Source organism: Coregonus clupeaformis, chromosome 7 (genome assembly GCF_020615455.1).
Source record: "Coregonus clupeaformis isolate EN_2021a chromosome 7, ASM2061545v1, whole genome shotgun sequence".
Classification (NCBI taxonomy): Eukaryota; Metazoa; Chordata; class Actinopteri; order Salmoniformes; family Salmonidae; genus Coregonus; species Coregonus clupeaformis.
Genome location: NC_059198.1, coordinates 42,591,770 through 42,619,573, shown reverse-complemented (window position 1 = coordinate 42,619,573; position 27,804 = coordinate 42,591,770). Strand labels below are relative to the sequence as shown.

Below are 27,804 nucleotides of genomic sequence, written 5' to 3'. Positions count from 1 at the left end.
AAGAATGATGGAGGCCACTGTGTTCTTTGGGACCTTCAATGCTGCATAATTTTTTTGGTTCCCTTCTCCAGATCTGTGCCTCGACACCATCCTGTCTCGGAGCTCTACGGACAATTATTTCGACCTCATGGCTTGGTTTTTGCTCTGACATGCACTGTCCACTGTGGGACCTTATATAGACAGGTGTGTGCCTTTCCAAATCATGTCCAATCAATTGAATTTACCACAGGTGGACTCCAATCAAGTTGTAGAAACATCTTAAGGATGATCAATGGCAACAGGATTCACCTGAGCTCAATTTTGAGTCTCATAGCAAAGGGTCTGAATACTTATCTAAATACGTTTTTTTATTTATTTATTTTTTATTTTTTTTATTTGTTAATACCTGTTTTTGCTTTGTCCTTATGGAGTATTGAGTGTAGATTGCTGAGGATATATATATTTTTTAAATCAATTTTAGATTAAGGCTGTAACGTAACAAAATGTGGAAAAGGTCAAGGGGTCTGAGTACTTTCCGAAGGAACTGTGTGTGTGCGTGCGTGTGTTGTTTATAATAAATATTGACAAACAGTATGTGCAACGAGGTTCCCTTCTTGTTTCAGAAAAGCTACAAAGAAGAGGGTAGGAAGGACACGGGCCACAGTCTGTACTCACAGATGCCCCAGACCATTGAGACTGCATTCGCTAAAGAGGTGGCCAAGCACCAGAGTGATGTAAGCATGCCAGTATCTGGTCCCCCAGCTGTAGTCCATGTTTCTGTCAGGTTTAGTTGTGTCCAGCTGTATGCTTGACCCTTGATGCTATGATATACCTGAATATCATCAAGTCTGAGCCACCTGCTAAATGAGGATAGCATAGCTATGTGATGGATCAGTGCTCATATAGTAGTCCAGGTGGAATGCCCTGTAATATGAGTGGAACACACACACACGCTGCCCCACCAATCCCTTACCCCTATTAGTCTTCAGTGCCAATGGATTGGACAGGGGAGTGGGTATCAAGGTGCCCAGCCAGGCGTGAGGCTGACGGGAACAGCTGTGATGTCTACTGCCCTGCAGGCAGACCCACTGGCCCAGACACAGACACACCCCCTCTGTCTGGTCTCTGTCTGTCTCGGTCTTTCTCTCTCTGTCTGTCTCTGTCTCATTCAGTCTGATCTCTGTCTGGCTCAGTCTGGTCTCTTGTCTGGCTCAGTCTGCTCTCTGTCTGGCTCAGTCTGCTCTCTGTCTGTCTCTGTCTCTGTCTCTGTCTGTCTCAGTCTTTCACTGTCTCTGTCTGTCTCTGTCTTTCTCTGTCTCTGTCTCTGTCTGTCTCTGTCTCAGTCCACTCTCTGTCTCTGTCTGGCTCAGTTTCTCTCTCTCTCTCTGTCTCTGTCTGTCTCAGTCCGCTCTCTGTCTCTGTCTCTGTCTGTCTCTCTCTGTCTCTGTCTGTCTCTCTGTGTCTCTGTCTGTTTCCGTCTGTCTCTTTCCGCTCTCTGTCTCTGTCTGTCTCAGTCCGCTCTATGTCTCTGTCTCTGTCTGTCTCTCTCTGTCTCTGTCTGTCTCTCTGTGTCTCTGTCTGTTTCCGTCTGTCTCTTTCCGCTCTCTGTCTCTTTCCGCTCTCTGTCTCTGTCTGTCTCAGTCCGCTCTCTGTCTCTGTCCGCTCTCTGTCCCATGGCTTCTAGACATGGGCACTGTAAACTGCTCTGTGTGTGTGCATCCGTGCGTGCGTCCGCGTGTGCGTGCCGAGAATGCATACCTCCCCACTGTCCGCTGTGGAAAGCCTCTCTCCAGAGAAGTGTGTAGCAATTTGGTGTTTGGGTGCATCGTGTCTCCCTAACACCGATCAGAGGTTTGAGGTGATAAATATATGCTTAGTATTTTATTCCCATTTGTAGTTCTCCACGTCCCACTTGATCTATTCTTCCATCGATCCATTTCCCAAATAGCTATAACACTGGCGCCCATCACCTCTCAGTGCCCTGTGACTGGTTCATACCAGAGGTACCTGGATAACGAGCGGTTATTCTTTAGCCGCATATTGTTAACATTACAGGGGCTCCTCCTGCTAAATGATTCACGCTCAGATGGGAATCTCGTGTACTGTGGGTGGGTGATGTATCCGTTCCAGGGTCTCGTGTAGTCAGCACGTTGAATATGTAATGGTTTTCTTTCCCTTCTCTCTCTTCTCTCTGGTCTGTCATCCTCTCCAGAAACTGTACAAGGAGAAGTACAACGCGGAGAAGGGCCAGTCCAGTTACACCACCATGGAGACCTTACCAGAGGTCTCCCACGCTATGGAAGTCAACAAACAGCAGAGCGAAGTAATTACCCACAATGCATTTTCCCCTGATACAAACTACATTCTTTATTTTTTCATTTTATGTTTATAATGCAGAAATAGTGAATAAGAGAGACAGGCAGTAAGGAGGAGGGTTTGTTAGAAGGGAGTTGGCCAGATTTGAACCTGGCTTACAGCGGTAACCGTTAGATCACTGTAGGCCACACAAGCTACAATCATGGGAAATGTTATGGGTTAGGCTAGCTAGATGTTATTATTTGTGCTGTATGGAATACGTTTGTCCGAAGTTTTAGTGAACATGGATATGAATCCATGGAAAATTCAAGTGCACACAAATGCAGATTTTATCCACATCCTGCATGTTTGGTTGAGGTCAGGGATTTCTGTGTACCAATATCCCATAATGGATTCTGAGGGCCCTCTGGCCATGTTGCTCATTTGAGAGATGTCAGTATGCATCAACATCACCTAGGGAAAAGTGGGCCAAAGGATGTCACTGATCGTTCCCATTGATCGTTCTGGTGTCTATCACTGTGCTTAATCTCTCTGTTACGGAAATATTAGCCAGTGTGGAGACATTGCATTTTGACACAGAATGTTACAGTACACAAATGATGATGATTGAATGAATGCCCCTGAAATGCAAAAAAATGAATCGCTCCACAAATAATCCTAACACTTCCTTTCCTCCTCAATGCCTTCAGGTCAACTACAGGACAGGGAAACAGGACCACCACAATTTCACCACGTTGGCGGACAGACCTGATATCCAGAACGCCAAACAGGCCACTGAACTGGCCAGCGACGTGAGTTCATATAAAATCAAACTTTATCTTAAGCGCAAAACAATACAATAGAATATATATATATATATTATATTCTATTGTTTTGCGCTTAAGATAAAGTTTGATTTGATATGTATGTATGACTGTATATATATATATATATCCAGTACCAGTCAAAAGTTTGGACACACCTACTCATTCAAGGGTTTTTCTTTATTGTTGCTGTTTTCTACATTAAACAAATCAATATATATTTTCAATTTGAGATTTTTCAAAGTAGCCACCCTTTGCCTTGATGGCAGCTTTGTACACTCTTGGCAATCTCTCAACCAGCTTCATGAGGTAGTCACCTGGAATGCATTTCAATTAACAGGTGTGCCTTGTTAATTTGTGGAATGTCTTTCCTTCTTAATGCCAATTGCAGTTGTGTTGTGACAAGGTAGGGGTGGTAAAAGACCAAGTCCATATTATGGCAAGAACAGCTCAAATAAGCAAAGACAAATGACAGTCCATCATTACTTTAAGACATGATGGTCAGTCAATCCGGAAAATGTCAAGAACTTTGAAAGTTTCTTCAAGTGCAGTCGCAAAAACCATCAAGCGCTATGATGAAACTGGCTCTCATGAGGACCGCCACAGGAAAGGAAGACCCAGAGTTACCTCTGCTGCAGAGGATAAGTTCATTAGAGTAACTGCACCTCAGAAATTGCAGCCCAAATAAATGCTTCACAGAGTTCAAGTAACAGACACATCTCAACATCAACTGTTCAGAGGAGACTGTGTGAATCAGGCCTTCATGGTCGAATTGCTGCAAAGGAACCACTACTAAAGGACTCCAATAAGAAGAAGAGACTTGCTTGGGGCAAGAAACACGAGCAATGGACATTAGACCGGTGGATGTCTGTCCTTTGGTCTGATGGGTCCAAAAGTGAGATTTTTGGTTCCAACCGCCTTGTCTTTGTGAGACGCAGAGTAGGTGAACGGATGATCTCTGCAAGTGTGGTTCCCACCGTGAAGCATGAAGGAGGAGGTGTGATGGTTTGGGGATTCTTTGCTGGTGACACTGACATTTATTTAGAAACCAAGGCACACTTAACCAGCATGGCTACCACAGCATTCTGCAGCGATACGCCATCCCATCTGGTTTGCGCTCAGTTGGACTATCATTTGTTTTTCAACAGGAAAATGACCCAAAACACACCTCCAGGCTGTGTAAGGGCTATTTTACCAAGAAGGAGAGTAATGTTGTGCTGCATCAGATGACCTGGCCTCCACAATCACCCGACCTCAACCCAATTGAGATAGTTTGGGATGAGTTGGACCGCAGAGTGAAGGAAAAGCAGCCAACAAGTGCTCAGCACATGTGGGAACTCCTTCAAGACTGTTGGAAAAGCATTCCTCATGAAGCTGGTTGAGAGAATGCCAAGAGTGTTCAAAGCTGTCATCAAGGCAAAGGGTGGCTATTTTGAAGAATATAAAATATATTTAGATTTAACACTTTTTGGGTTACTACATGATTCCATATGTGTTATTTCATAGTTTTGATGTCTTCACTATTATTATACAATGTAGGAAATAGTCAAACTAAAGAAAAACCCTTGAATGAGTAGGTATGTCCAAACTTTTGACTGGTCCTGTATATACAGTTGAAGTTGGAAGTTTACATACACCTTAGCCAAATACATTTAAACTCAGTTTTTCACAATTCCTGACATTTAATCCTAGTAAATATTCTGTGTCTTAGGTCAGTTAGGATCACCACTTTATTTTAAGAACGTGAAATGTCAGAATAATAGTAGAGAGAATGATTTATTTCAGCTTTTATTTATTACATCACATTCCCAGTGGGTCAGAAGTTTACATACACTCAATTAGTATTTGGTAGCATTGCCTTTAAATTGTTAAACTTGGGTCAAACATTTCGGGTAGCCTTCCACAAGCCTCCCACAATAAATTGGGTGAACTTTGACCCATTCCTCCTGACAGAGCTGGTGTAACTGAGTCAGGTTTGTAGGCCTCCTTGCTCGCACACGCTTTTTCAGTTCTGCCCAAAAATGTTCTATAGGATTGAGGTCAGGGCTTTTTGATGGCCACTCCAATACCTTGACTTTGTTGTCCTTAAGACATTTTGCCACAACTTTGGAAGTATGCTTGGAGCCATTGTCCATTTGGAAGACCCATTTGTGACCAAGCTTTAACTTCCTGACTGATGTCTTGAGATGTTGCTTCAATATATCCACATAATTTTCCTTCCTCGTGATGCCATCTATTTTGTGAAGTGCACCAGTCCCTCCTGCAGCAAAGCACCCCCACAGCATGGTTGGGATGGTGTTCTTTGGCTTGCAAGCATCCCCCTTTTTCCTCCAAACATAACGATTTCTATTTTTGTTTCATCAGACCAGAGGACATTTCTCCAAAAAGTACGATCTTTGTCCCCATGTGCAGTTGCAAACCGTAGTCTGGCTTTTTTATGGCGGTTTTAGAGCAGTGGCTTCTTCCTTGCTGAGCGGCCTTTCAGGTTATGTCGATATAGGACTCGTTTTACTGTGGATATAGATACTTTTGTACCTGTTTCCTCCAGCATCTTCACAGGGTCCTTTGCTATTGTTCTGGGATTGATTTGCACTTTTCGCACCAAAGTACGTTCATCTCTAGGAGACAGAACGCGTCTCCTTCCTGAGCGGTATGACGGCTGCTGGTCCCATGGTGTTTATACTTGCGTACTATTGTTTGTTCAGATGAACGTGGTACCTTCAGGCGTTTGGAAGTTGCTCCCAAGGATGAACCAGACTTGTGGAGGTCTACCATTTTTTTTCTGAGGTCTTGGCTGACTTCTTTGGATTTTCCCATGATGTCAAGCAAAGAGGCACTGAGTTTGAAGGTAGGCCTTGAAATACATCCACAAGTACACCTCCAATTGACTCAAATTATGTCAATTAACCTATCAGAAGCTTCTAAAGCCATGACATCATTTTCTGGAATTTTCCAAGCTGTTTAAAGGCACAGTCAACTTAGTGTATGTAAACTTCTGACCCACTGGAATTGTGATACAGTGAATTATAAGTGAAATAATCTGTCTGTAAACAATTGTTGGAAAAATTAATTGTGTCATGCACAAAGTAGATGTCCTAACGGACTTGCCAAACTATAGTTTGTTAACAAGAAATTTGTGGAGTGGTTGAAAAATTGAGTTTTAATGACTCCAGCCTAAGTGTATGTAAACTTCCGACTTCAACTGTATATATATTAATTTTTTTATAAGAAAAGGTGTTGGACATGTTGATTTACCTCACTCTAGTCCCAAGATTAGACAAGAGGGTCACACTCTAAATTAACTTTAGATTTAGAGGTCTTCATCAGCACTAGATAGATGTTAACGTTTCATATCTAAGTCAGACTACGTAATGTGTTATAAAAGGGCCTTACACCATGTGTGTCACGCTCTGGCTCCGGGACTGTGTGTGTTGAGCCAGGGTGTGTTCGTTTCGTGGTGTTTTGTTTGGTTGGGTGGTTCTATGTGTTGTATTTCTTTGTTGGGTTCAATGACTCCCAATCGGAGGTAACGAGTGTCAGCTGTCGGCTCGTTATCTCTGATTGGGAGCCATATTTATCTGTATGTTTTCCTGTGGGTGTTGTGGGTTTTTGTTCCTGTTTAGTCTTTGTCACTATTGGACTTCTCATTCGTCGCTTTGGTTTGTTGTTTTTGGTTGCTTTAAGTAATAAAGTCAACATGTTCTTTTCACTCGCTGCGCCTTGGTCTCCTTCACTCCTCGACGAACGTGACAGAAAAACCCACCATAAAAGGACCAAGCAGCGTGTCCAGGAGCAAAGAGACTGGACATGGGAGGAGGCGCCTGGTAAGGAGATCGAGAGGCTGGCGATGGCCCAGGTGGGCAAATCGTGGTCCTGGGAGGACATGCTCGGGGGCAAGGGACCTTGGGGGAAGATCAAGGCCCTGGCGAGAGAGGAGCAACGGCGTCAGCAGGGTCATCGTTGGAAGGACGAGAGGCAACCCCAAAAAAGTTTTTGGGGGGCACATGGCTTGGGCGGCTGGGCAGCAGGAGGCTGCCACAGGGAGACGTGGAGAGAAGGCTATCGGATTACGGGAGCCATTGGCGCAGTAGAGGAAGGGAAGTTGTTGCGACACGGCGTGAGAGACTGATGTGTGTTACCAGTCCGGTCCGGCCCGTTCCTGATCCCCAGTTAAAGCCAGTGGTGTGTGTTCCCAGTACGGACCGGCCTGTTCCTACTCCACGCATCAAGCCCACGGTGTGCGTCGCCAGTCCAGCCCGGCCTGTTCCTGCTCCACGCACAGAACCTACGGTGTGCGTCGCCAGCCCAGCCCGGCCTGTTCCTGCTCCACGCACAGAACCTACGGTGTGCGTCGCCAGCCCAGCCCGGCCTGTTCCTGCTCCACGCACAGAACCTACGGTGTGCGTCGCCAGCCCAGCCCGGCCTGTTCCTGCTCCACGCACAGAACCTACGGTGTGCGTCGCCAGCCCAGCCCGGCCTGTTCCTGCTCCACGCACAGAACCTACGGTGTGCCGTCGCCAGCCCAGCCCGGCCTGTTCCTGCTCCACGCACAGAACCTACGGTGTGCGTCGCCAGCCCAGCCCGGCCTGTTCCTGCTCCACGCACAGAACCTACGGTGTGCGTCGCCAGCCCAGCCCGGCCTGTTCCTGCTCCACGCACAGAACCTACGGTGTGCGTCGCCAGCCCAGCCCGGCCTGTTCCTGTTCCACGCACAGAACCTAAGGTGTGCGTCGCCAGCCCAGCCCGGCCTGTTCCTGCTCCACGCACAGAACCTACGGTGTGCGTCGCCAGCCCAGCCCGGCCTGTTCCTGCTCCACGCACAGAACCTACGGTGTGCGTCGCCAGCCCAGCCCGGCCTGTTCCTGCTCCACGCACAGAACCTACGGTGTGCGTCGCCAGCCCAGCCCGGCCTGTTCCTGCCACTCGCACCAAACCTACGGTGCGCGTCGCCAGCCCGGTCCGGCCTGTTCCTTCTCCCCGCACTAGCCCTGAGATGCGTGTCCTCAGCCCGGTACCTCCAGTTCCGGCACCACGCACCAGGCCTACGGTGCGCCTCAGACGGCCAGAGTCTGCCGTCTGCCCAACGGCGCCTGAACTGCCCGTCTGCCCAACGGGCGCTTGAACTGCCCGTCTTGCCCAACGGCGCCTGAACTGCCTGTCTGCCCAACGCCGTCTGAACTGTCCGTCTGCCAAGCGCTGCATGAACTGCCCGTCTGTCACGGAGCCTGCAAAAGCCGCCCGTCTGCCATGAGCCTTCAGAGCCGTCCGCCAGACCCGGGAGCCGCTAGAGCCTTCCGCCAGACAGGATCAGCCAGAGCCTTCCGCCAGACAGGATCAGCCAGAGCCTTCCGCCAGACAGGATCAGCCAGAGCCTTCCGCCAGCCATGAGCAGCCAGATCCGTCAGCCGGCCATGAGCAGCCAGATCCGTCAGCCAGCCATGAGCAGCCAGATCCGTCGGCCAGCCATGAGCAGCCAGATCCGTCGGCCAGCCATGAGCAGCCAGATCCGTCAGCCAGCCATGAGCAGCCAGATCCGTCAGCCAGCCATGAGCAGCCAGATCCTTCAGCCAGCCATGAGCCGTCCAGCCAGGATCCGCCAGAGCCAGCCAGCCAGGATCCGCCATTGAGTCCGGTGCTGTCCCTTAGCCCGGTGCTGCCCCCTATCCAGGTGCTGCCCCTTAGTCCGGTACTGCCCCTTAGTCCGGTGCTGCCCCTTAGTCCGGTGCTGCCCCTTAGTCCGGTGCTGCCCTTTAGTCCGGTGCCGCCCCTTAATCCAGTGGGGTTTAGTTGGGGGTGGTCATGTGGAGGAGGCTACGTAAGCGGGTAGTGACTTTGGTGGGGTGGGGACCACGGCCAGAGCCAGAACCACCGCCGAAGAGGTATGCCCACCCAGCCCTCCCTTGTTTAGCCTTATTGAGGCGCGGTCGCAGTCCGCGCCTTTAGGGGGGGGTACTGTCACGCTCTGGCTCCGGGACTGTGTGTGTTGAGCCAGGGTGTGTTCGTTTCGTGGTGTTTTGTTTGGTTGGGTGGTTCTATGTGTTGTATTTCTTTGTTGGGTTCAATGACTCCCAATCGGAGGTAACGAGTGTCAGCTGTCGGCTCGTTATCTCTGATTGGGAGCCATATTTATCTGTATGTTTTCCTGTGGGTGTTGTGGGTTTTTGTTCCTGTTTAGTCTTTGTCACTATTGGACTTCTCATTCGTCGCTTTGGTTTGTTGTTTTTGGTTGCTTTAAGTAATAAAGTCAACATGTTCTTTTCACTCGCTGCGCCTTGGTCTCCTTCACTCCTCGACGAACGTGACAATGTGTTGTGCCATAACTTTATTGCCTCCCTTTATATAGCATATGATAGCTGCTTGTGAATAATGTCTGACACATCTATATAGGCCTTATAAAGGGTTTATGAAGGCTTCATTAAGCCTTCAAAGTGGCAGTTTGTTTACAGTGGGACAGACAACTTTGCTTGTGCTGTGTAGGTGAGGCAGTGTGTGTGGGTAGCAGCGTTCATAAAACATTCAACGCCACCACTACTCTACCACCACATCAACAGTCCCAGTCCTGGTCCCTAGCTGTGCTCTCTCTCTCATGCACACAATCTGCATAATTTAGAGGGAAGACCATTAACATAATACGTAGAGAATACATACTATATAGAAAAGTTAGCCCTTTCATAGTGTGTCTTTGCTTGCCCTTGTCTCTCTGGTTCACAGGTGTCCTATAGGAGTAAAACTAAGCATGAAATCTACAATGATGTCCTGGGAAGGTCTGATATCGAGCATGCCAAAGTGGCCTCCAAACTCGCTAGCCAGGTAAGATAATAAAGCATCACATATATATATATTTATATACATATGTGTCTACTGCTGTTGTCATTTATAACCAGGTATTGTACCATTGACTGGAGAATTAGCTCGTCTCCAACCATGAAGGGAAGGAGATGATTTAAGAGTATTGTGACAAAGTCATGCATCTCGATACTGTTCTGACATGCCCTTCTGCCACTGTTAATGAAAATGAGACGAGGGAAGGAGGCAATTTTATTGCGACAGAGCCATGTAGTCTTTAGTGTTCTGTCCTCCGGCCACTGTTTAATGAAAGGACATTCATTCATGGCCTGGTCCCAGACCTGCTGAGTCCCCTGGTTCAGCACTACAGAACTGCCTGGCCTGGTACCAGACCTGCTGAGTCCCCTGGTTCAGCACCATAGATCTGCTGAGTCCGTTGGTTCAGCACTACAGACCTGCTGAGGTCCCTGGTTCAGCACCACAGACCTGCTGAGTCCCCTGGTTCAGCACCACATACCTGCTGAGTTCCCTGGTTCAGCACCACAGACCTGCTGAGTCCCCTGGTTCAGCACCACAGACCTGCTAAGTCCCCTGGTTCAGCACCACATACCTGCTGAGTTCCCTGGTTCAGCACCACAGACCTGCTGAGTCCCCTGGTTCAGCACCACAGACCTGCTGAGTCCCCTGGTTCAGCACCACAGACCTGCTAAGTCCCCTGGTTCAGCACCACAGACCTGCTGAGTTCCCTGGTTCAGCACCACAGACCTGCTGAGTCCCCTGGTTCAGCACCACAGACCTGCTGAGTCCCCTGGTTCAGCACCACAGACCTGCTGAGTCCCCTGGTTCAGCACCACAGACCTGCTAAGTCCCCTGGTTCAGCACCACATACCTGCTGAGTTCCCTGGTTCAGCACCACAGACCTGCTGAGTCCCCTGGTTCAGCACCACAGACCTGCTGAGTCCCCTGGTTCAGCACCACAGACCTGCTAAGTCCCCTGGTTCAGCACCACAGACCTGCTGAGTTCCCTGGTTCAGCACCACAGACCTGCTGAGTCCCCTGGTTCAGCACCACAGACCTGCTGAGTCCCCTGGTTCAGCACCACAGACCTGCTAAGTCCCCTGGTTCAGCACCACAGACCTGCTGAGTCCCCTGGTTCAGCACTACAGAGCTGCTTTGTCATGACTGCTGGGCGGAGAGCTGAAGGGGGAGGAGGAGGATTGCTGAGGGGAGAATTAGGGGTGGATAAGGGGGTAATGGTGTGTCTTCTACATCATTTCTGCTGTCGCTGTGTGTACTCACATATCTCTATCTCTGTCTCTGTCTCTCTCTATCTCTGTCTCTGTCTCTCTCTCTCTCTCATACACACACACACACACACACACTCATAACACACATCAGGTGCACTACAAGGAGAAGTTCGAGAAGGAGTTCAAGGGTCAGAAGCCACAGTACAACCCCAGCGACTGTGTGTCCTTCAAACACACACAGGCTGCCCACGCCCTCGCCAGCCAGGTGGGTCTCCAACGTGCCCTGTCCATCCCCACACATACCCCAGTCACGTGGTGCACTTATACCCTTTTCACACTATTGCCCCGGCCCAAACTGTACTGTGCTGGCTCAGATTTCTTTCCCACACAGTCTTTTCCAACACAGTTCCGGCCATTATGGTGGATGCATAACCTGGGGTGTGTTCAGCAGGACACAACTTTCAGATAATAAGCTATGTAGAACAATCATGTTTTTCTACATGCCTCTCGGACATGTAGAATAAGCAATCACGTCGGCTCTATTTGTGGCATTTCTATCTGCAACGTTCAACAACGTTTGGCTACTGAACGTGGCAGCTCAGCCGTGCTTGGCTCAGTAGTGGGGTATTACATTACACTCTCCTCAAATGTCCCTTCAGAACAGCCTGTAAATGATAGCTCAATGGGACACAACCCTCAGCTCCTGTCCTGTCTCCTGGGTTTGTTCCATTGAGGTTCCTCTGTTTTATTGCTTTCAATGTGCACTTAGCTAAAATTCAGGCTGCCGCGTTAGCAGTTTCCATGGGAACCTTTTAAAGGCAAATGGAGGGTTTGGTGGAAACTAAAGAGAGTGGGGCCCTTTGGATGAGAAGATGTAGCCTGTACTGTGAGGATGAAAGTTCCCACGTCAGACGTCTTAGGATTTGAGAACAGATTGCCTGTGTAATTACCAGGGTTGGTGTTCATGTAATCTCAATTCAGTCAATTCAGGAGGTAGATTGACATTGAAAACATCCTCAGTAAAAACAATGGGCCATTTTTAGTTGACTTGAATTGAAACGGGAATCGACCCCAAGCCTGTTGTACCACTCCCATGGGATGAGTGAGGTGAATCCTCTGTTGTTTACCTCACAGAATCCTCACATTGCTTCCTCGTCCTTACCTTGCACCACCGACATGTGAAGGACAACACTAATTTCAGAAAGGTTTCTATCTGTGTTTGTTCTCTGTAGGTGAAGTATAAGACCAACCAGAACCAGGTGATTGAGGGATCCATGGACCTGCCCAACCTGCTGCAGCTGGAACACGCTCTACATGCCAGCAAGCTGCAGAGCAACGTAATGTTTCCCTCTCCTCTGTTTCAGATCATAACGTCTAGTAACCCTCCTAGAGAGCCGCTGGGTATGCACTATGCAGGCTTTTTGTCCAGCCCTGCTATAACAAACACCTGTGTCCTATGTCTATTCAGGTAGAGTACAAGAAGAAGTACGAGCAGTCTAAGGGACACTACCATGTAGCACTGGACACAGCAGAACAGCTCCACCACAGGGAGAATGCGGTACTGCACAGCCAGGTCAGTATAGTAAGAGACTCCTCACACTGGTCTATGCTACCATGGGCTTTACTGAAACAATGTTTCAACGCTGAAGGTCAAAACATCTAAATAAACCACATGGGAGCCTGGGGTGGAAAGGCGTGGATCTCCAGTTTTTTTAAAGTTAACTGGCTTGTGTGGTTCTGTTGGGATAAGCGTGGCACTAGCAGCAAGGTTGTAGGTTCACCTCCTGCAGTGATCACATACACACACAAAAAATGTATGCACTCACTGTACTGTAATACATATATTATACTGTATATTATAACTCCCACACACGTTGTTGATTGTCGATGTTTCTGTCTGTCTTGTGGTTTAATGGATGTGTTTACCTGACAGGTGAAATACAAGGAAGAGTATGAGAGAAAGAAAGGCAAGTCCCAGATGGAGTTTGTGGACACACAGTCTTACAGAGTGTCCAAGGAGGCTCAGAAAATGCAAAGTGAGGTGGGTGACACACATGCCTTTACTATAATGATGTAACATGCTGAAGTGTGTGTGTGTATGTTTGTGTGGTTGGTAATGACAGAAGGGTGATGGTGTGCCTCTTTCTTCCCACTGACATCAGAGAGAGTACAGGAAGGAATATGATGACCACATCCGGGGCAAGGCCCTAGTGGACGTTGACCTGACCCCTGGATACCTGACCGCCCGCCACGCCAGCAACATCCTGAGTGAGGTCTGTGCCAACATAGCCCTCTATGCTATTTTAAAAGGATAATTCATCTCAAAATCAAATGTCTCTATACTTCAAATGTGGTCTTAAGTCTATGGTCTGAGTCCAGATTGCCATCTGCTGATATGCACCGTCTACACATACATTCAGTTAGAATTGAAGAAACATTGTCTTGATTGGGAATGTCCATTCTAGTAATGATATTTCTATGGCTGGTGCCTACAGAGGGAGTACAGGAGGGAAGGACTGGAGGTGAAGGGGAGGGGGCTCTCAGGGCTGGGATTGGAGGACACACCAGACCTCATACGGGCTAAAAACGCCAGCCACATCCTCAATGAGGTACAGTTTGCTTCTATACTCATCTTTCACATGGGCAGTTTTTTTACTCCGTGGAATTTACATACACACACACACACACACACACACACACACACAAACCTTTGTGATGCACAATATCACACCATCATTACATTATGTGAGAATTAAGCAGTGTTGAATCTGTCCCTCTAGAAAGAGTATCGCAAGGACCTGGAGAATGACATCATGGGTAAAGGCATGGAGATCAGTGGTGACGTGCTGGAGATGCAGAGGGCCAGGAAGGCCACAGAGTTAACCAGCCAGGTAGGGCCCAACCCATACCACTAGTTAACCAGCCAGGTAGGGCCCAACCCATACCACTAGTTAACCAGCCAGGTAGGGCCCAACCCATACCACTAGTTAACCAGCCAGGTAGGGCCCAACCCATACCACTAGTTAACCAGCCAGGTAGGGCCCAACCCATACCACTAGTTAACCGGCCAGGTAGGGCCCAACCCATACCACTAGTTAACCGGCCAGGTAGGGCCCAACCCATACCACTAGTTAACCAGCCAGGTAGGGCCCAACCCATACCACTAGTTAACCAGCCAGGTAGGGCCCAACCCATACCACTAGTTAACCAGCCAGGTAGGGCCCAACCCATACCACTAGTTAACCAGCCAGGTAGGGCCCAAACCATACCACTAGTTAACCAGCCAGGTAGGGCCCAACCCATACCACTAGTTAACCAGCCAGGTAGGGCCCAACCCATACCACTAGTTAACCAGCCAGGTAGGGCCCAAACCATACCACTAGTTAACCAGCCAGGTAGGGCCCAACCCATACCACTAGTTAACTAGCCAGGTAGGGCCCAACCCATACCACTAGTTAACCAGCCAGGTAGGGCCCAACCCATACCACTAGTTAACCAGCCAGGTAGGGCCCAACCCATACCACTAGTTAACCAGCCAGGTAGGGCCCAACCCATACCATTAGTTAACCAGCCAGGTAGGGCCCAACCCATACCATTAGTTAACCAGCCAGCCAGGTAGGGCCCAACCCATACCACTAGTTAACTAGCCAGGTAGGGCCCAACCCATACCACTAGTTAACTAGCCAGGTAGGGCCCAACTCATACCACTAGTTAACCAACCAGGTAGGGCCCAACTCATACCACTAGTTAACCAACCAGGTAGGGCCCAACCCATACCATTAGTTAACCAGCCAGGTAGGGCCCAATCCATACCACTAGTTAACTAGCCAGGTAGGGCCCAACCCATACCACTAGTTAACTAGCCAGGTAGGGCCCAATCCATACCATTAGTTAGGCCCAGCTCCATTTTTCTACCTAGCCCCTATAACTTTGTTCTGCACAGATCGGCATTATGGTGAAAGATCCACTTAGTCTTAATTAGGAGTCCAAGTAGAGCCATAATCCTATTGCTTACAACTATCCAAAGCCATTGATATATGTAGACCATAGGAGGCTGGTGGGGGGGAGTTATAGGAGGATGGGCTCATTGTAATGGCTGGAATAGAATAAATGGAATGGTATCAAACAGATCAAATATATGGAAACCACGTGTTTGACCCCGTTCCATTAATTCCATTCCAGCCATTAAAATGAGCCTGTCCTCCTATAGCTTTTCCCACCAGTCTCCTCTGAATTAGACAGGAGACACCAAAGGGTTAAAGGCTGAAACGGAACCAGTCACATTTGTCATATTTTAAATTCTCAATATTTCAAATGTGACGCAGCAGCAAAGTATCATATCTGCTTTGTGGCAATTTTTTCCATCTGAGAACACCTGCTCTCTTTTACAGACCTGCCAACAGTAATACTAATCAGCTCCACAGTCATTATAATCAGGCAAAATAACAGGCAGCAGATGGACTGTCAGGACCCGTCCAGCCTCAGGGCTCCATTACACAACAGCAACGCTCACAGACAACGTATGGTCCTCCCTCATCACTTATAGATGGCCCTAAGCATCGCCTGTCTGCATTGCTGTCTTATGAAACCACCTCATAAAACATTCATTTTAGAGACTATATTGTGTCTGTCTATTTTGTGTCACTCTAAAACAAGGCCTTCATTTGAAACCTTGATCGTGTTCATCGGGGGGGCACACAGTAGCAAAACGTTATGCAACAGGAAACGAAAACCAGTGTTTCTGTCATGCTTTTAATGTCCTGTTGTTGCTAAGCTAACCTAAGTCTGTGTGTGTAAGTGTCAGTCTGTGTTTGACTTTTTCAGGCCTCCTACAAGCAGACAGCCCAGCTGAGGGAGAGCTCATACGGTACAGTGACGGACACACCAGAACTACTGCACGCTGCCTACATGAAGGATGTCTACAGTCAGGTAGGGTTACCTCTCAGTACTGCATGCCACCATGCGTAGCACTTTATGTTACACTACTGAATGGGATATGTGCTTGAATGGAGTGTCAATCTCTTGGCTTTATGCAGAAGAAGTACAAGAATGAGGCAGAGAAGCTGAAGGGTTCGTATGGGTTCGACACCCCCGAGATGGAGAGAGTGAAGAACAACCAGAGGAACATCAGCTCAGTGAGGGACACAGTACACACCCACACACACACACACACACACACACTTTTATAACATGCAGTATTATCTGTCAACACAGTTACCCTTTTGCTCTAAACCTCCAGTGTCGGTACGCTTGGGACTCAAAGCTGCACAAAAGCCTGATGTCTTCTGTCACCGATACTCCGGAAATCATCCTCGCCAGGGAGAACACAAAGAAAGTCAGTGATGTAAGATGTAATCCTTTGTTCTACACAACCACGTACAGTACATGTAGTCCTTGGGCCGTATGAACTACAGTATGATGCTGTAAGTTAGGCTGTACCTAGATCTGAACCTAGATCTGAACCTAGCTCTGTTATGTACTTGGCTTTCTTATTTGAACAAGGTCTTCAAGATGATGATGATGAGAGTGTTGATGGGAATTATTTTTAGGACATTTGTACGGTGAGCATGTAAACAGCGGCGCTGTAAGACTCTGTTCCATGTCCAGGTGAAATACAGAGAGGGGGTTGGGAGCGGGACGGCAGTCATGGAAACCCTTGACACGGAGAGGGTCCGCAGGAACCAGGAGAACATCAGCTCGGTGAGAACCTTGTCTGACCTTCGACCTCACAAGAAGGGCTTGTTTTGAAAACTGGTTTAATCTGGTTTTGTTTGGATATTCTACTGCTTCATTGCTGCAAACTAGAAATCACAAACGGCAGACACACTGAACAACCATTTAGTTACTGATACAATGCCTACCATTGAATTTGCTCCAGGCATTCCATTTAAACTCCTCAAAGATACAAGCCCCTGGTTTGTTGTTGAACACTATTTTGGTCTGAAACTCTGTCCTGTCCTGCCTGACACAGACTTTCACACTGGCCCTGGTCCAGTCTAAGTCAATACAGCCATTAGTCGATCCTGCTGAACAATCCCCCATTGAGAGAGCAGAGCAGACAGAAGGCCAGGAACAGCTGCCAATCACTAATGATACCCAGGAGGCAGAATCTTGCATGGGACATCATAATAATGTACTTTTCTGGTTGCAAACTGGTTTTCTGGTTGTAGAGACGGATAAACTCTGACTTGTGAATGTTGTTTTAACGTTGTGTGAATATTGTGTGTCCACAGGTGAAGTATAAAAAGCAGCTGCAGGCCACCAGTGTGGGAGTCACCCCAGAGATGGAGAGAGTCCGTCAGAACCAGGAGAACATCAGCTCGGCAAGTCACATAGGATGACAACCTATCAGTGGAGGCTGCTAAGGGGAGGACGGCTCATAATAATGGCTGAAATGGAGCGAATGGAATGGCATCAAACCATGTGTTTTATGTATTAGGTACCATTCCACATATTCTGCTCCAGTCATTACCACGAGCCCGTCCTCCCTTATTAAGGTGCCACTGATTCTGGCCAGATTAGCTTTTATATCAGGGGCATCAAACTAATTTTGCCCCGTGGGCCGCATTCGGTCTTCACCGAGGTCCGTAGGGCCGCACTTCAAATTGGCTATTAACCTCCTGTGCAACCTATATGTGGGCTCAGACCACAAGCAGTGCCCTCTGTAGTGGAAATGGCGCTACTTTAGAGATCCAACCAAACCCAGGTGGGACTGTGCTGGTTAGTATGACCATGCTTATCTTTTGTGCCTTCCAGGTGAAGTACCAGCGTGGGATGAAGGAGATGAAGGGCCGGTCCTGCAACGAGTTGGACACGCCCGAACTGAGGCGTGTCAGGAAGTCCCAGAACGACATCTCCATGGTAGAGCTCAGGTTACCATGGCGGTTGCGCAGACCATGGAGCGAGTTAACACAACTCAAGCACACTGCGGGTGGGACTGCTGCACTTTTAACATACAGAGCTAAAGAGTTAACAGCATGGCTGTTTCCTTTCATGAGGGAGCCATAATGAGCGTGTGTTCGTGAGCGTGTCTGTGAGTGTGTTTTACTAATAAAAATATTTGCACATGGTTTCTTGTGTGGAGTTTTTTTGCATACTGACCAAAATACACCCTTTTCTCACTGACCAAAACGCACTCTGTGTGTGTGTGTGTGTGTGTGTGTGTGTGTGTGTGTGTGTGTGTGTGTGTGTGTGTGTGTGTGTGTGTGTGTGTGTGTGTGTGTGTGTGTGTGTGTGTGTGTGTGTGTGTGTGTGTGTGTGTGTGTGTGTCGGCACGTGTTTTTGTGCGCTTGACAGCCGTTTTGCCTGGTGTGACACAATTTCACAAATGTGTTAATGTTCATCAATAATGTTCCTCTCATTAAGCTGCAACACAAAACTCTGAGTTGTTATCATGATGCTGAAAATGTGCCACCCATATTTGCTTTGACAGGCAAAATACCACGAGGACTTTGAGCGGACGAGGGGCCGAGGCTGCACCCCAGTGATGGAGGACCAAAGCATGGCGAGAATGCACCACCGGAACAACCTAATGATGGGTGAGGCAGCCTACAAGGGGGTGCACCCACAGGTGGTGGAGATGGACAGGAGACCCGGCGGCATCATCGTAGGTGAGCGGCACACAAAAAAGGATTTGACCTTAAAGTCAGGGAAATTGATTCTTAATTAATCTAATCTTTGAAGAGTCAGGGGAATTTGTGATGTCCTTTTCAATGACATTTGCTGTCTAGTGTCTAGCAATTAGGGGTTGTTTAGTGTCAGTGAATACAAGGATACAAGCCCAGATGTGTCCACGTTACATTTGTGGAAACAGAAAAGATCTCTCACTCTGCAGACGGAAGCTCCACGTTAGACTCTACTCACCTGGCCCGAAACTGTATGTGGTTTCTCTATGTAATCTACATGACTTCAGCTGTGTATTTCTGGTTTCCTTTCCTTTGTATTCCTGTTTTCTTCCTGTCTTATCTCTTTAAGTCTAAATTACCTTTCCCTGACCTTTCTCCTGTCAAAGACCTTAAGGTGTGGCGGACGGACCCAGGCTCCATCTTTGACTTTGACCCTGTGGAGGATAACATTCAGTCTAAAAGTCTTCACAGACTGTCTGGTACTACAAACCCTACATAATGCTTTCATCTCCCTCCACACTTTCCTGTATATCCTCCTCCTGCTCACTCATCTCTTCAACATTCAGCTGCATTTCCTCCTCCCTATGTTCTCTGTTTATTTTCTTTCCATTTCCTGACTGTTGTTTTTCCTACTGTCTCTGTCGCCCTCTTCTGGTGGTGCACCAGAGCGTGCGAGCCGCCTCACCCGGCAGCAGTCTCAGCAGTCGGTACACTCGCAGGCCCAGTCAGTGAGTTCACTGGCCTCTGCCTCTGACCTGTGGGACAAAAGCCTGTCTGTCTGCAGCAGCAGCTCTGCACTGCAGTCACAGGACAGAGGTAGTCAGAGCTCAGTCAGATTTTTTTTTTTTTTAAGCATATAGAAATTAGATGTTTTAATTATTAGGTCATACAGATGCTTGGACTCGTGAGTCAACACACCAATAACAAGCATGTGCACACACACATACACACACACACACATACACACAGTGGAAGGAGTAGACATCATTCATTCATTCATCCATTGACTATCAGTGTGACCCCTGATTCCCCTCTAACCTAACTCCTCTCCCAGCACGTGTCTGACCAACAGAATGCCTCCCTTGCCCTTCTCTATACAACCTGACCAACAGCCCACTGATATGAGGTACACAGGAGTCCCTAACCCAATGTTTGAATGCCTCCAAGGGTTTTGGCGATGGTTGTGATGTTTAACTGTTTTAACTCTAACTCTCTCACAGTTCTCTTCCCTGCCCACAGAAATACCTAACAGTCAGTAACTATTTGATTGATTTCAAGGTCAACTGGGGATGGCATGGTTCCATTTAGATTTCTTTGTGATGTGATGTTCTAACGATCACCTAGTATGCGCAGTGCAACTCAATGGAGAAGGTATTCCTGCTAAAAAAAAACAGTTTTGAGCACTAAATGAAAGGTCTCAAACTTTTGTCATCAATGTCTATGTGTCTTCCTGTCTGTCTTTGACTACCAGCCCCTGTGCTACCTGGGGCGTACCATCAGAGTGGCCAGCAGCAGCAGCATGGGTATGGCTACATGCACCAAACCAGCATGTCCTCTGTGAGGTCTGTGCAGTCCCCCCCATCTGTCACCATGGTGAGTTCCAATGCAAGCAGTCTATTATTGTAGTTTGAATTCCTACAGGATCTTATTTGTATGTCATGTTCAATTCAATTAGTAGATTATCCGAAATATGTCACTAAAATATTTGTTAACAACAAAATATTCACACAGTCAACTACTTGTATGCTGTGATATTTATGTTGTACAATTAACATTGTAGACACACATGATTAACATTGTTGCCATTCCTCCCATTCAGAGAGTGTACCGGGCGCTCTACGACTACGCAGCGCAGGACCACGACGAGGTGTCCTTCTGCGATGGTGACGTCATCGTCAACGCTCAGCCCATCGACGAGGGCTGGATGTACGGCACCGTGCAGAGGACCGGCAAATCAGGCATGCTCCCCGCCAACTATGTGGAGTGCTTCAACTAAGGGATGCATCTCAATAGTCTTCAAGTGGTTTTCTTTCCTCTCCCCTTTTCTCCTCTCCTCCATCCGCACTGAGTGAATAGGTGGAAGGGCCTACTGACATCCAGTCCAGTTATTTTCATGTCAGTACAGTTATTTTCATGTCAGTACAGTTGAAGGAGAGGAGATGAGGAAAGGAGGCCACTCTAGATTATTGAGATGCACCCACGGGCTAGCCTTACCATGGTGTAGGCGAAGTCCATTCCCTAAGTGTCTGTTTTAGGCCTGGCCCTGGAGAGCTGCATCAGTAAGATAAATTAATTGGATGGAGTTGCTCAATTTGCTCTGTCTAGACTGCAGGCACAAAATTATGTTAAAAGTAATCATGTAATACGTTTTGCTTTTGGTTTCATTTAAAAGCATTGGTGGCTTGTCCCACGTGATCAGAGTTCATGAAAATTGTTTATATAATTCAATCAGAGATTTGCAACCCTCAAATAGACAACATTAGCAGACAAAAATAAATATTCCATGGAATGCAGTCGAAAACATAATGATTCCCACAATAGAAAGCACATTTGAATTTGTTAAGCAGTGCAGTTTCTTTTTGTTTCACACAGTAAACAGTGTTGTGTTGACTTCATGATTCCAAACGTTCAGTCTTGCAGCACAAGAACAATAATGTTTTCGACTTATCCTGGAAAAGTGCTTAGCGGGTTTGCTTGAATAGCACCCAACATATTTCTGCAGGACCGGAATGGGGCCTTCTTCTTGTACTCCTTTGTATTTCATTTCTATTATTATGTTTCGCATTTAGACATCCACACTAACCGTGTTTTATGTACAAAGAAGGGAAGGGGAGAGGAGGTTGAGGAGAAATTCATGTTTCAGTACGATCCTGTCAGCAATTACCAGAAAGTTAGCTGTTTAGCTTTTGTCATCTCATTTAACACGCCGCTTCGTACTGTTTCTGTCTGATGACATAAGGGTTTGGTTTAAACCAGCTCCACAAGTAAATATAGTTGATACAAACTATAGTCAAAGAGTCACACAATCTCACCTCTTTCTGTGAGTTCAGTGGATTATTTACATCTCATATACCAGTTAAGCCTCACACAGGCTTTGATTAGATTATGTCCACATAATTTAGAGCTAACTGGCAACATGGTTGTCATATTTTGCCATTTACACAGTTTCAAGTAACACGCAAGACACAGGTTTTGATTAGATTATGTCCACATAACTTAGAGCTAACAGGCAACATGGTTGTCAAATTTTGCCACTTACACAGTTTCAAGTAACACCCAAGAATTGTATATGAAGTTGAATTGCAATCTTGACATTTCTGAACTATTGTGAAGAATATTTTGATGTATAAGCTCCTATAAAGTATCGGATGGTTGTATTTTACTCTTCACTGTTGCAGACACTAATGACAGTACATGTATTTGTGCATGTTATAAATGGTTTATAATATCTTGAGGGGTGCAAAAATTATTGCATACTAGGCCTACTGTGGCCATTCAAGTACATTGTTTCTGGATACATGGTAGCTGGGGATCTCTTTAACATGTTATTGTACATTACATGTTATCACGGAATGTGGTAGCTAATAAACAGAAATGGATAAGTTGTAAAATGCTAATATATATTGGCCTTGAAGAGAAAATAATGGCACTGCAAGAAACATCATAGATATTTTGTGCCCAGAGGTTTTTTGCTTAAAGTAGTTCCGTTTTGAAATGTCTTTGTAAAAAAAAAAAAAATGTTTTACTCAGTTTGTACACCATCACAAGTTTATTGAGGTGTCACTTTTTCCTGAGTTAACCATATGTTTAATTTTTTTGTCATTAATTGCAGTGTCACGTGTGAAAAATAAAAACGCTTTGTCAACAATGATTTTGTATTTGGCTAATTCAAACACCCTTTGAAAGGTGGTACAGAGTCAGTGCATAAATGTACTGACAGTGCATAAATGTACTGACACTGCATTGCAGTGCCTTAGACTCCTGAGTGGCGCAGTGGTCTAAGGCACTGCATCGCAGTGCTAACTGTGCCACTAGAGATCCTGGTTCGAATCCAGGCTCTGTCGCAGCCGGCCGTGACCGGGAGACTCATTTGGCCCAGCGTCGTCCAGGGTAGGGGAGGGAATGGCCGGCAGGGATGTAGCTCAGTTGATAGAGCATGGTGTTTGCAACGCCAGGGTTGTGGGTTTGATTCCCACGGGGGCCAGTAAAAAAAAAGATGTGTTCACTAACTGTAAGTCGCTCTGGATAAGAGCGTCTGCTAAATGACTAAAATGTAAATGTAAAATGTACTGTATTGACAAGACCACCATTTGTCTAAGGTTATTGAGCCTGTATGTTGGTAATAGCATGACTTATTAAAAAGCTTATTATATTCGCTAGTGAGTCTACACACCCCTTGCACAGTCTTCACATTTTGCTGCCTTAAAATTAATTATATAAAGGGAATACATTTGATTTTCTTTCCTACCGATCTACACAATCTACTCCACATTTTCAATGTGAAAGAAAAATTATAGAACATTTTCTGAATGTCTTGATTGCATAAAGATGTCTTGATTGCATATGTCTTCACACCCCAGAGTTGGAAGCACCTTTGGCAGCCATTACAGTTGTGAATAATTTTGAATAAGACTCTACCAACTTTGCACAACTCTTATGGCAACATACACTGAGTGTACAAAACATTAGGAACATCTGCTCATTCCATGACATAGACTGACCAGGTGAATCCAGGTGAAAGCTATGATCCCTTATTGATGTCACTTGTTAAATCCACTTCAATCATTGTAAATGAAGTGGAGGAGACAGGTTAAAGAAGGATTTTGAAGCCTTGAGACAATTAAGATATGGATTGTGTATGCGTGCCATTCAGATCGTGAGTGGGCAAGACAAAAGATTTAAGTGCCTTTTGAACTGGGTATGGTAGTAAGTGGCAGGCGCACCGGTTTGAGTGTGTCAAGAACTGCAACGCTGCTGGGATTTTCACGCTCAACAGTTTCCTGTGTGTATCAAGAATAGTCTACCGCCCAAAGAACATCCAGCCAACTTGACACAACTGTGGGAAGCATTGGAGTCAACATGGGCCAGCATCCCTGTGGAATGCTTTCGACGCCTTGTAGAGTCCATGCCACGACAAACTGAGGCTGTTCTAAAGGGCAAAAGGGGGTGCAACTCAATATTAGGACGGTGTTCCTAATGTTTTGTGCACTCAGTGTATATCCATTGTTTTTCTCAAAACTGCTCAAGCTCAGTAAATTTGGTTAGGAATCATTGATGGACAGCAATATTCAAACTTTGTCTCTGATTTCCAAGCAAATTGAAGTCAGGACTGACATTGGACCACTCAACACCCCTTGGAAAGCCATTCTGGTGTCTCTTTAACATTACAATTTGTGTATTTGTCCACCTGAAAAATAAAACTATCCCAGGCCCACTGGGCACAGACATCAATTCCATGTCTATTCCACGTTGGTTCAAGGTAATTTCATTGAAATGACGTGGAAACAACGTTGATTCAACTTGTGTGTGCCCAATGGGGGGTTTGGTTTTCAGAAGACTGAGGCGGATTTTCCTCTAACGTTTTACCTGAGGGCTTTGCTCCTTTCATATTTATTTTGATCCTGACAAACTCCCCAGTCCCTGCCGGTAACAAGCACACCCATAACATGATGCTGCCACCACAATACTTGAAAATACAGAGGGTTTCACTCTGTATTGTGTTGTACAGTGGGGAAAAAAAAGTATTTAGTCAGCCACCAATTGTGCAAGTTCTCCCACTTAAAAAGATGAGAGAGGCCTGTAATTTTCATCATAGGTAGACGTCAACTATGACAGACAAAATGAGGAAAAAAAATCCAGAAAATCACATTGTAGGATTTTTAATGAATTTATTTGCAAATTATGGTGGAAAATAAGTATTTGGTCAATAACAAACGTTTCTCAATACTTTGTTATATACCCTTTGTTGGCAATGACACAGGTCAAACGTTTTCTGTAAGTCTTCACAAGGTTTTCACACACTGTTGCTGGTATTTTGGCCCATTCCTCCATGCAGATCTCCTCTAGAGCAGTGATGTTTTGGGGCTGTCGCTGGGCAACACGGACTTTCAACTCCCTCCAAAGATTTTCTATGGGGTTGAGATCTGGAGACTCCAGGACCTTGAAATGCTTCTTACGAAGCCACTCCTTCGTTGCCCGGGCGGTGTGTTTGGGATCATTGTCATGCTGAAAGACCCAGCCACGTTTCATCTTCAATGCCCTTGCTGATGGAAGGAGGTTTTCACTCAAAATCTCACGATACATGGCCCCATTCATTCTTTCCTTTACACGGATCAGTCGTCCTGGTCCCTTTGCAGAAAAACAGCCCCAAAGTATGATGTTTTCACTCCCATGCTTCACAGTAGGTATGGTGTTCTTTGGATGAAACTCGGCATTCTTTGTCCTCCAAACACGACGAGTTGAGTTTTTACCAAAAAGTTATATTTTGGTTTCATCTGACCATATGACATTCTCCCAATCCTCTTCTGGATGCACTCTAGCAAACTTCAGACGGGCCTGGACATGTACTGGCTTAAGCAGGGGGACACGTCTAGCACTGCAGGATTTGAGTCCCTGGCGGCGTAGTGTGTTACTGATGGTAGGCTTTGTTACTTTGGTCCCAGCTCTCTGCAGGTCATTCACTAGGTCCCCCCGTGTGGTTCTGGGATTTTTGCTCACCGTTCTTGTGATAATTTTGACCCCACGGGGTGAGATCTTGCGTGGAGCCCCAGATCGAGGGAGATTATCAGTGGTCTTGTATGTCTTCCATTTCCTAATAATTGCTCCCACAGTTGATTTCTTCAAACCAAGCTGCTTACCTATTGCAGATTCAGTCATTCCAGCCTGGTGCAGGTCTACAATTTTGTTTATGGTGTCCTTTGACAGCTCTTTGGTCTTGGCCATAGTGGAGTTTGGAGTGTGACTGTTTGAGGTTGTGGACAGGTGTCTTTTATACTGATAACAAGTTCAAACAGGTGCCATTAATACAGGTAACGAGTGGAGGACAGAGGAGCCTCTTAAAGAAGAAGTTACAGGTCTGTGAGAGCCAGAAATCTTGCTTGTTTGTAGGTGACCAAATACTTATTTTCCACCACAATTTGCAAATAAATTCATTAAAAATCCTACAATGTGATTTTCTGGATTTTCTTTTCTCAATTTGTCTGTCATAGTTGACGTGTACCTATGATGAAAATTACAGGCCTCTCTCATCTTTTTAAGTGGGAGAACTTGCACAATTGGTGGCTGACTAAATACTTTTTTTCCCCACTGTATTTGATTTGACCCAATATTGTAGTTTTTCATTTAGGCCAAAAAGCTAATTTCATTACCGTGTTGTCTTGCAGTATTACTTAACAGCCTTGTTGCAAACAGAATGGATGATTTGGAGTTGATTTTTTAACACAGGCTTCCTTTTTTTCACTTTGTCATACAGCCCAGTAATGTGGAGTGAACGCAATGCTGATCCTCTGTATTTTCAAGCATTGTGGTGGCAGCATCATGTTATGTGTATTTGTCAGGGTCAAAAGATATACGGAAGGAGCAAAACCCAGATAAAAAGTTAAAGGAAACCCTTCCTCAGTCTTCTGAATACCTAACCCTGGTATAGTTTTATTTTTCAGCGGGACAATTAAACAAATGTTAATGCCAGAAAGCCTTTCCAAGAGGTGTTGAGTGTTCCTGAATGGTCCAGTCTCAGTCCTGACTTAAATCTGCTTGAAAATCAGAGACAATGTTTGAATAATGCTGTCCAGCAATGATTCCCAACCAAATGTACTGAACTTGAGCAATTTTGACAACAATTATGGATATACATTCTAGCATTCCAGTGTTAATACTAATTGTAATTATTTTGCACTATAGCCTATTTATTGCCTTACCTCCATAACTTGCTACATTTGCACACACTGTATATATATTTTCTGTTGTATTTTATGACCTTATGTTTTTTTTACCCCATATGTAACTCTGTGTTGTTGTTTTTATCGCACTGCTTTGCTTTATCTTGGCCAGGTCGCAGTTGTAAATGAGAACTTGTTCTCAACTGGCTTACCTGGTTAAATAAAGGTGAAATAAAAAAATTTAAATAAAAAAATACAGTATGTTGCCCTAAAAGTTGTGGAAAATGTGTAGAATCTTATTCAAAATGATTCACAGCTGTAATGGCTGCCAAAGGTGCTTCCACCTAGTTTTAACTCTGGGGTGTGAAGAAATATGGAATCAAGATATCTTAGTTTTTTTTTTGTGGAAAATGTTCTATAATTTATTTAGTTTTACGGCAGAAAAATGTGAAGACAGTGTAGACTTTCACAAAGGCACTGTATGGGTAGTATAGTCATATATTGACAGCTAAGTGCGAAGGTCACAACAGGCACTGATGATGCATCATAATGACATCCAGCGACATTGCATCATAATTTATAGGCCATACATTAGTACTGCATTAGTACTGTAGAGATTACAATTATGATTATATTAAAGAGATACTTTGGAATTTTGGCAATGAGGCCCTTTATCTACTTCCCCAGAGTCAGATTAACGAGTGGATACTATTTTTATGTCTCTGCATCAAGTATAAAATTAGAGGTAGTTTTGCGAGCCTATACTAGTGTTAGCTGACTCGAAGTGTATGCTAGCAGATACCATAGACTTCCAGTCATTGCACTAACGCTAGTTAGCAATTACGCTAGCGCTAGTTAGCAACTTCCTTCAAACTGCACGCAGAGACAAAAATGGTATCCACGAGTTCATCTGACTCTGGGGAAGTAGATAAAGGGCCTCATTGCCAAAATCCTGAAGTATCCCTTTAATGATAGGCCTACTGGGTGTACTTTCATCAGGTCTAGAAGGACAGAGAGTGAGGGACTCTGTGTGTAATTGGACTAACCAGTTGGCCTAAAAATAAAGAACCTTGTGGTCTGTTTATAGTGTAATGAAATGGACCTTGACCAATCAGAGCCTGTGGACCACCTAGGCCAGCAACTATCATCAGCACCTCCAAATGAACCAATC

At 45.9% G+C, this 27,804-nt stretch overlaps 1 protein-coding gene across 14 annotated transcripts in view; it reads left to right on the top strand.

The window, feature by feature from the left end:
* The window catches only part of LOC121569218 (LIM zinc-binding domain-containing Nebulette), a 148,715-nt gene extending 126,091 nt beyond the window's left edge, over positions 1–22,624 (top strand). For 10 of the 14 annotated variants that reach the window (XM_041879989.2, XM_041879988.2, XM_041879996.2 and 7 more), the window contains 22 exons: positions 603–713; positions 2,192–2,302; positions 2,985–3,086; positions 9,810–9,908; positions 11,283–11,396; positions 12,364–12,468; positions 12,600–12,704; positions 13,065–13,172; positions 13,294–13,404; positions 13,627–13,740; positions 13,912–14,022; positions 15,956–16,060; positions 16,168–16,266; positions 16,371–16,475; positions 16,739–16,831; positions 17,365–17,454; positions 17,888–17,992; positions 18,564–18,741; positions 19,143–19,235; positions 19,423–19,572; positions 20,228–20,349; positions 20,576–22,624. In XM_041879989.2, coding sequence (XP_041735923.2) covers positions 603–713; positions 2,192–2,302; positions 2,985–3,086; positions 9,810–9,908; positions 11,283–11,396; positions 12,364–12,468; positions 12,600–12,704; positions 13,065–13,172; positions 13,294–13,404; positions 13,627–13,740; positions 13,912–14,022; positions 15,956–16,060; positions 16,168–16,266; positions 16,371–16,475; positions 16,739–16,831; positions 17,365–17,454; positions 17,888–17,992; positions 18,564–18,741; positions 19,143–19,235; positions 19,423–19,572; positions 20,228–20,349; positions 20,576–20,752 — 2,508 coding nt within the window. In that variant the 3' untranslated portion in view covers positions 20,753–22,624. The remainder of the gene's footprint in view (positions 1–602; positions 714–2,191; positions 2,303–2,984; positions 3,087–9,809; positions 9,909–11,282; positions 11,397–12,363; positions 12,469–12,599; positions 12,705–13,064; positions 13,173–13,293; positions 13,405–13,626; positions 13,741–13,911; positions 14,023–15,955; positions 16,061–16,167; positions 16,267–16,370; positions 16,476–16,738; positions 16,832–17,364; positions 17,455–17,887; positions 17,993–18,563; positions 18,742–19,142; positions 19,236–19,422; positions 19,573–20,227; positions 20,350–20,575) is intronic. The other 4 variants (XM_041879990.2, XM_041879992.2, XM_041879999.2 and 1 more) reach the window with 4 other exon arrangements.
* Positions 22,625–27,804: the final 5,180 nt, after the last annotated feature.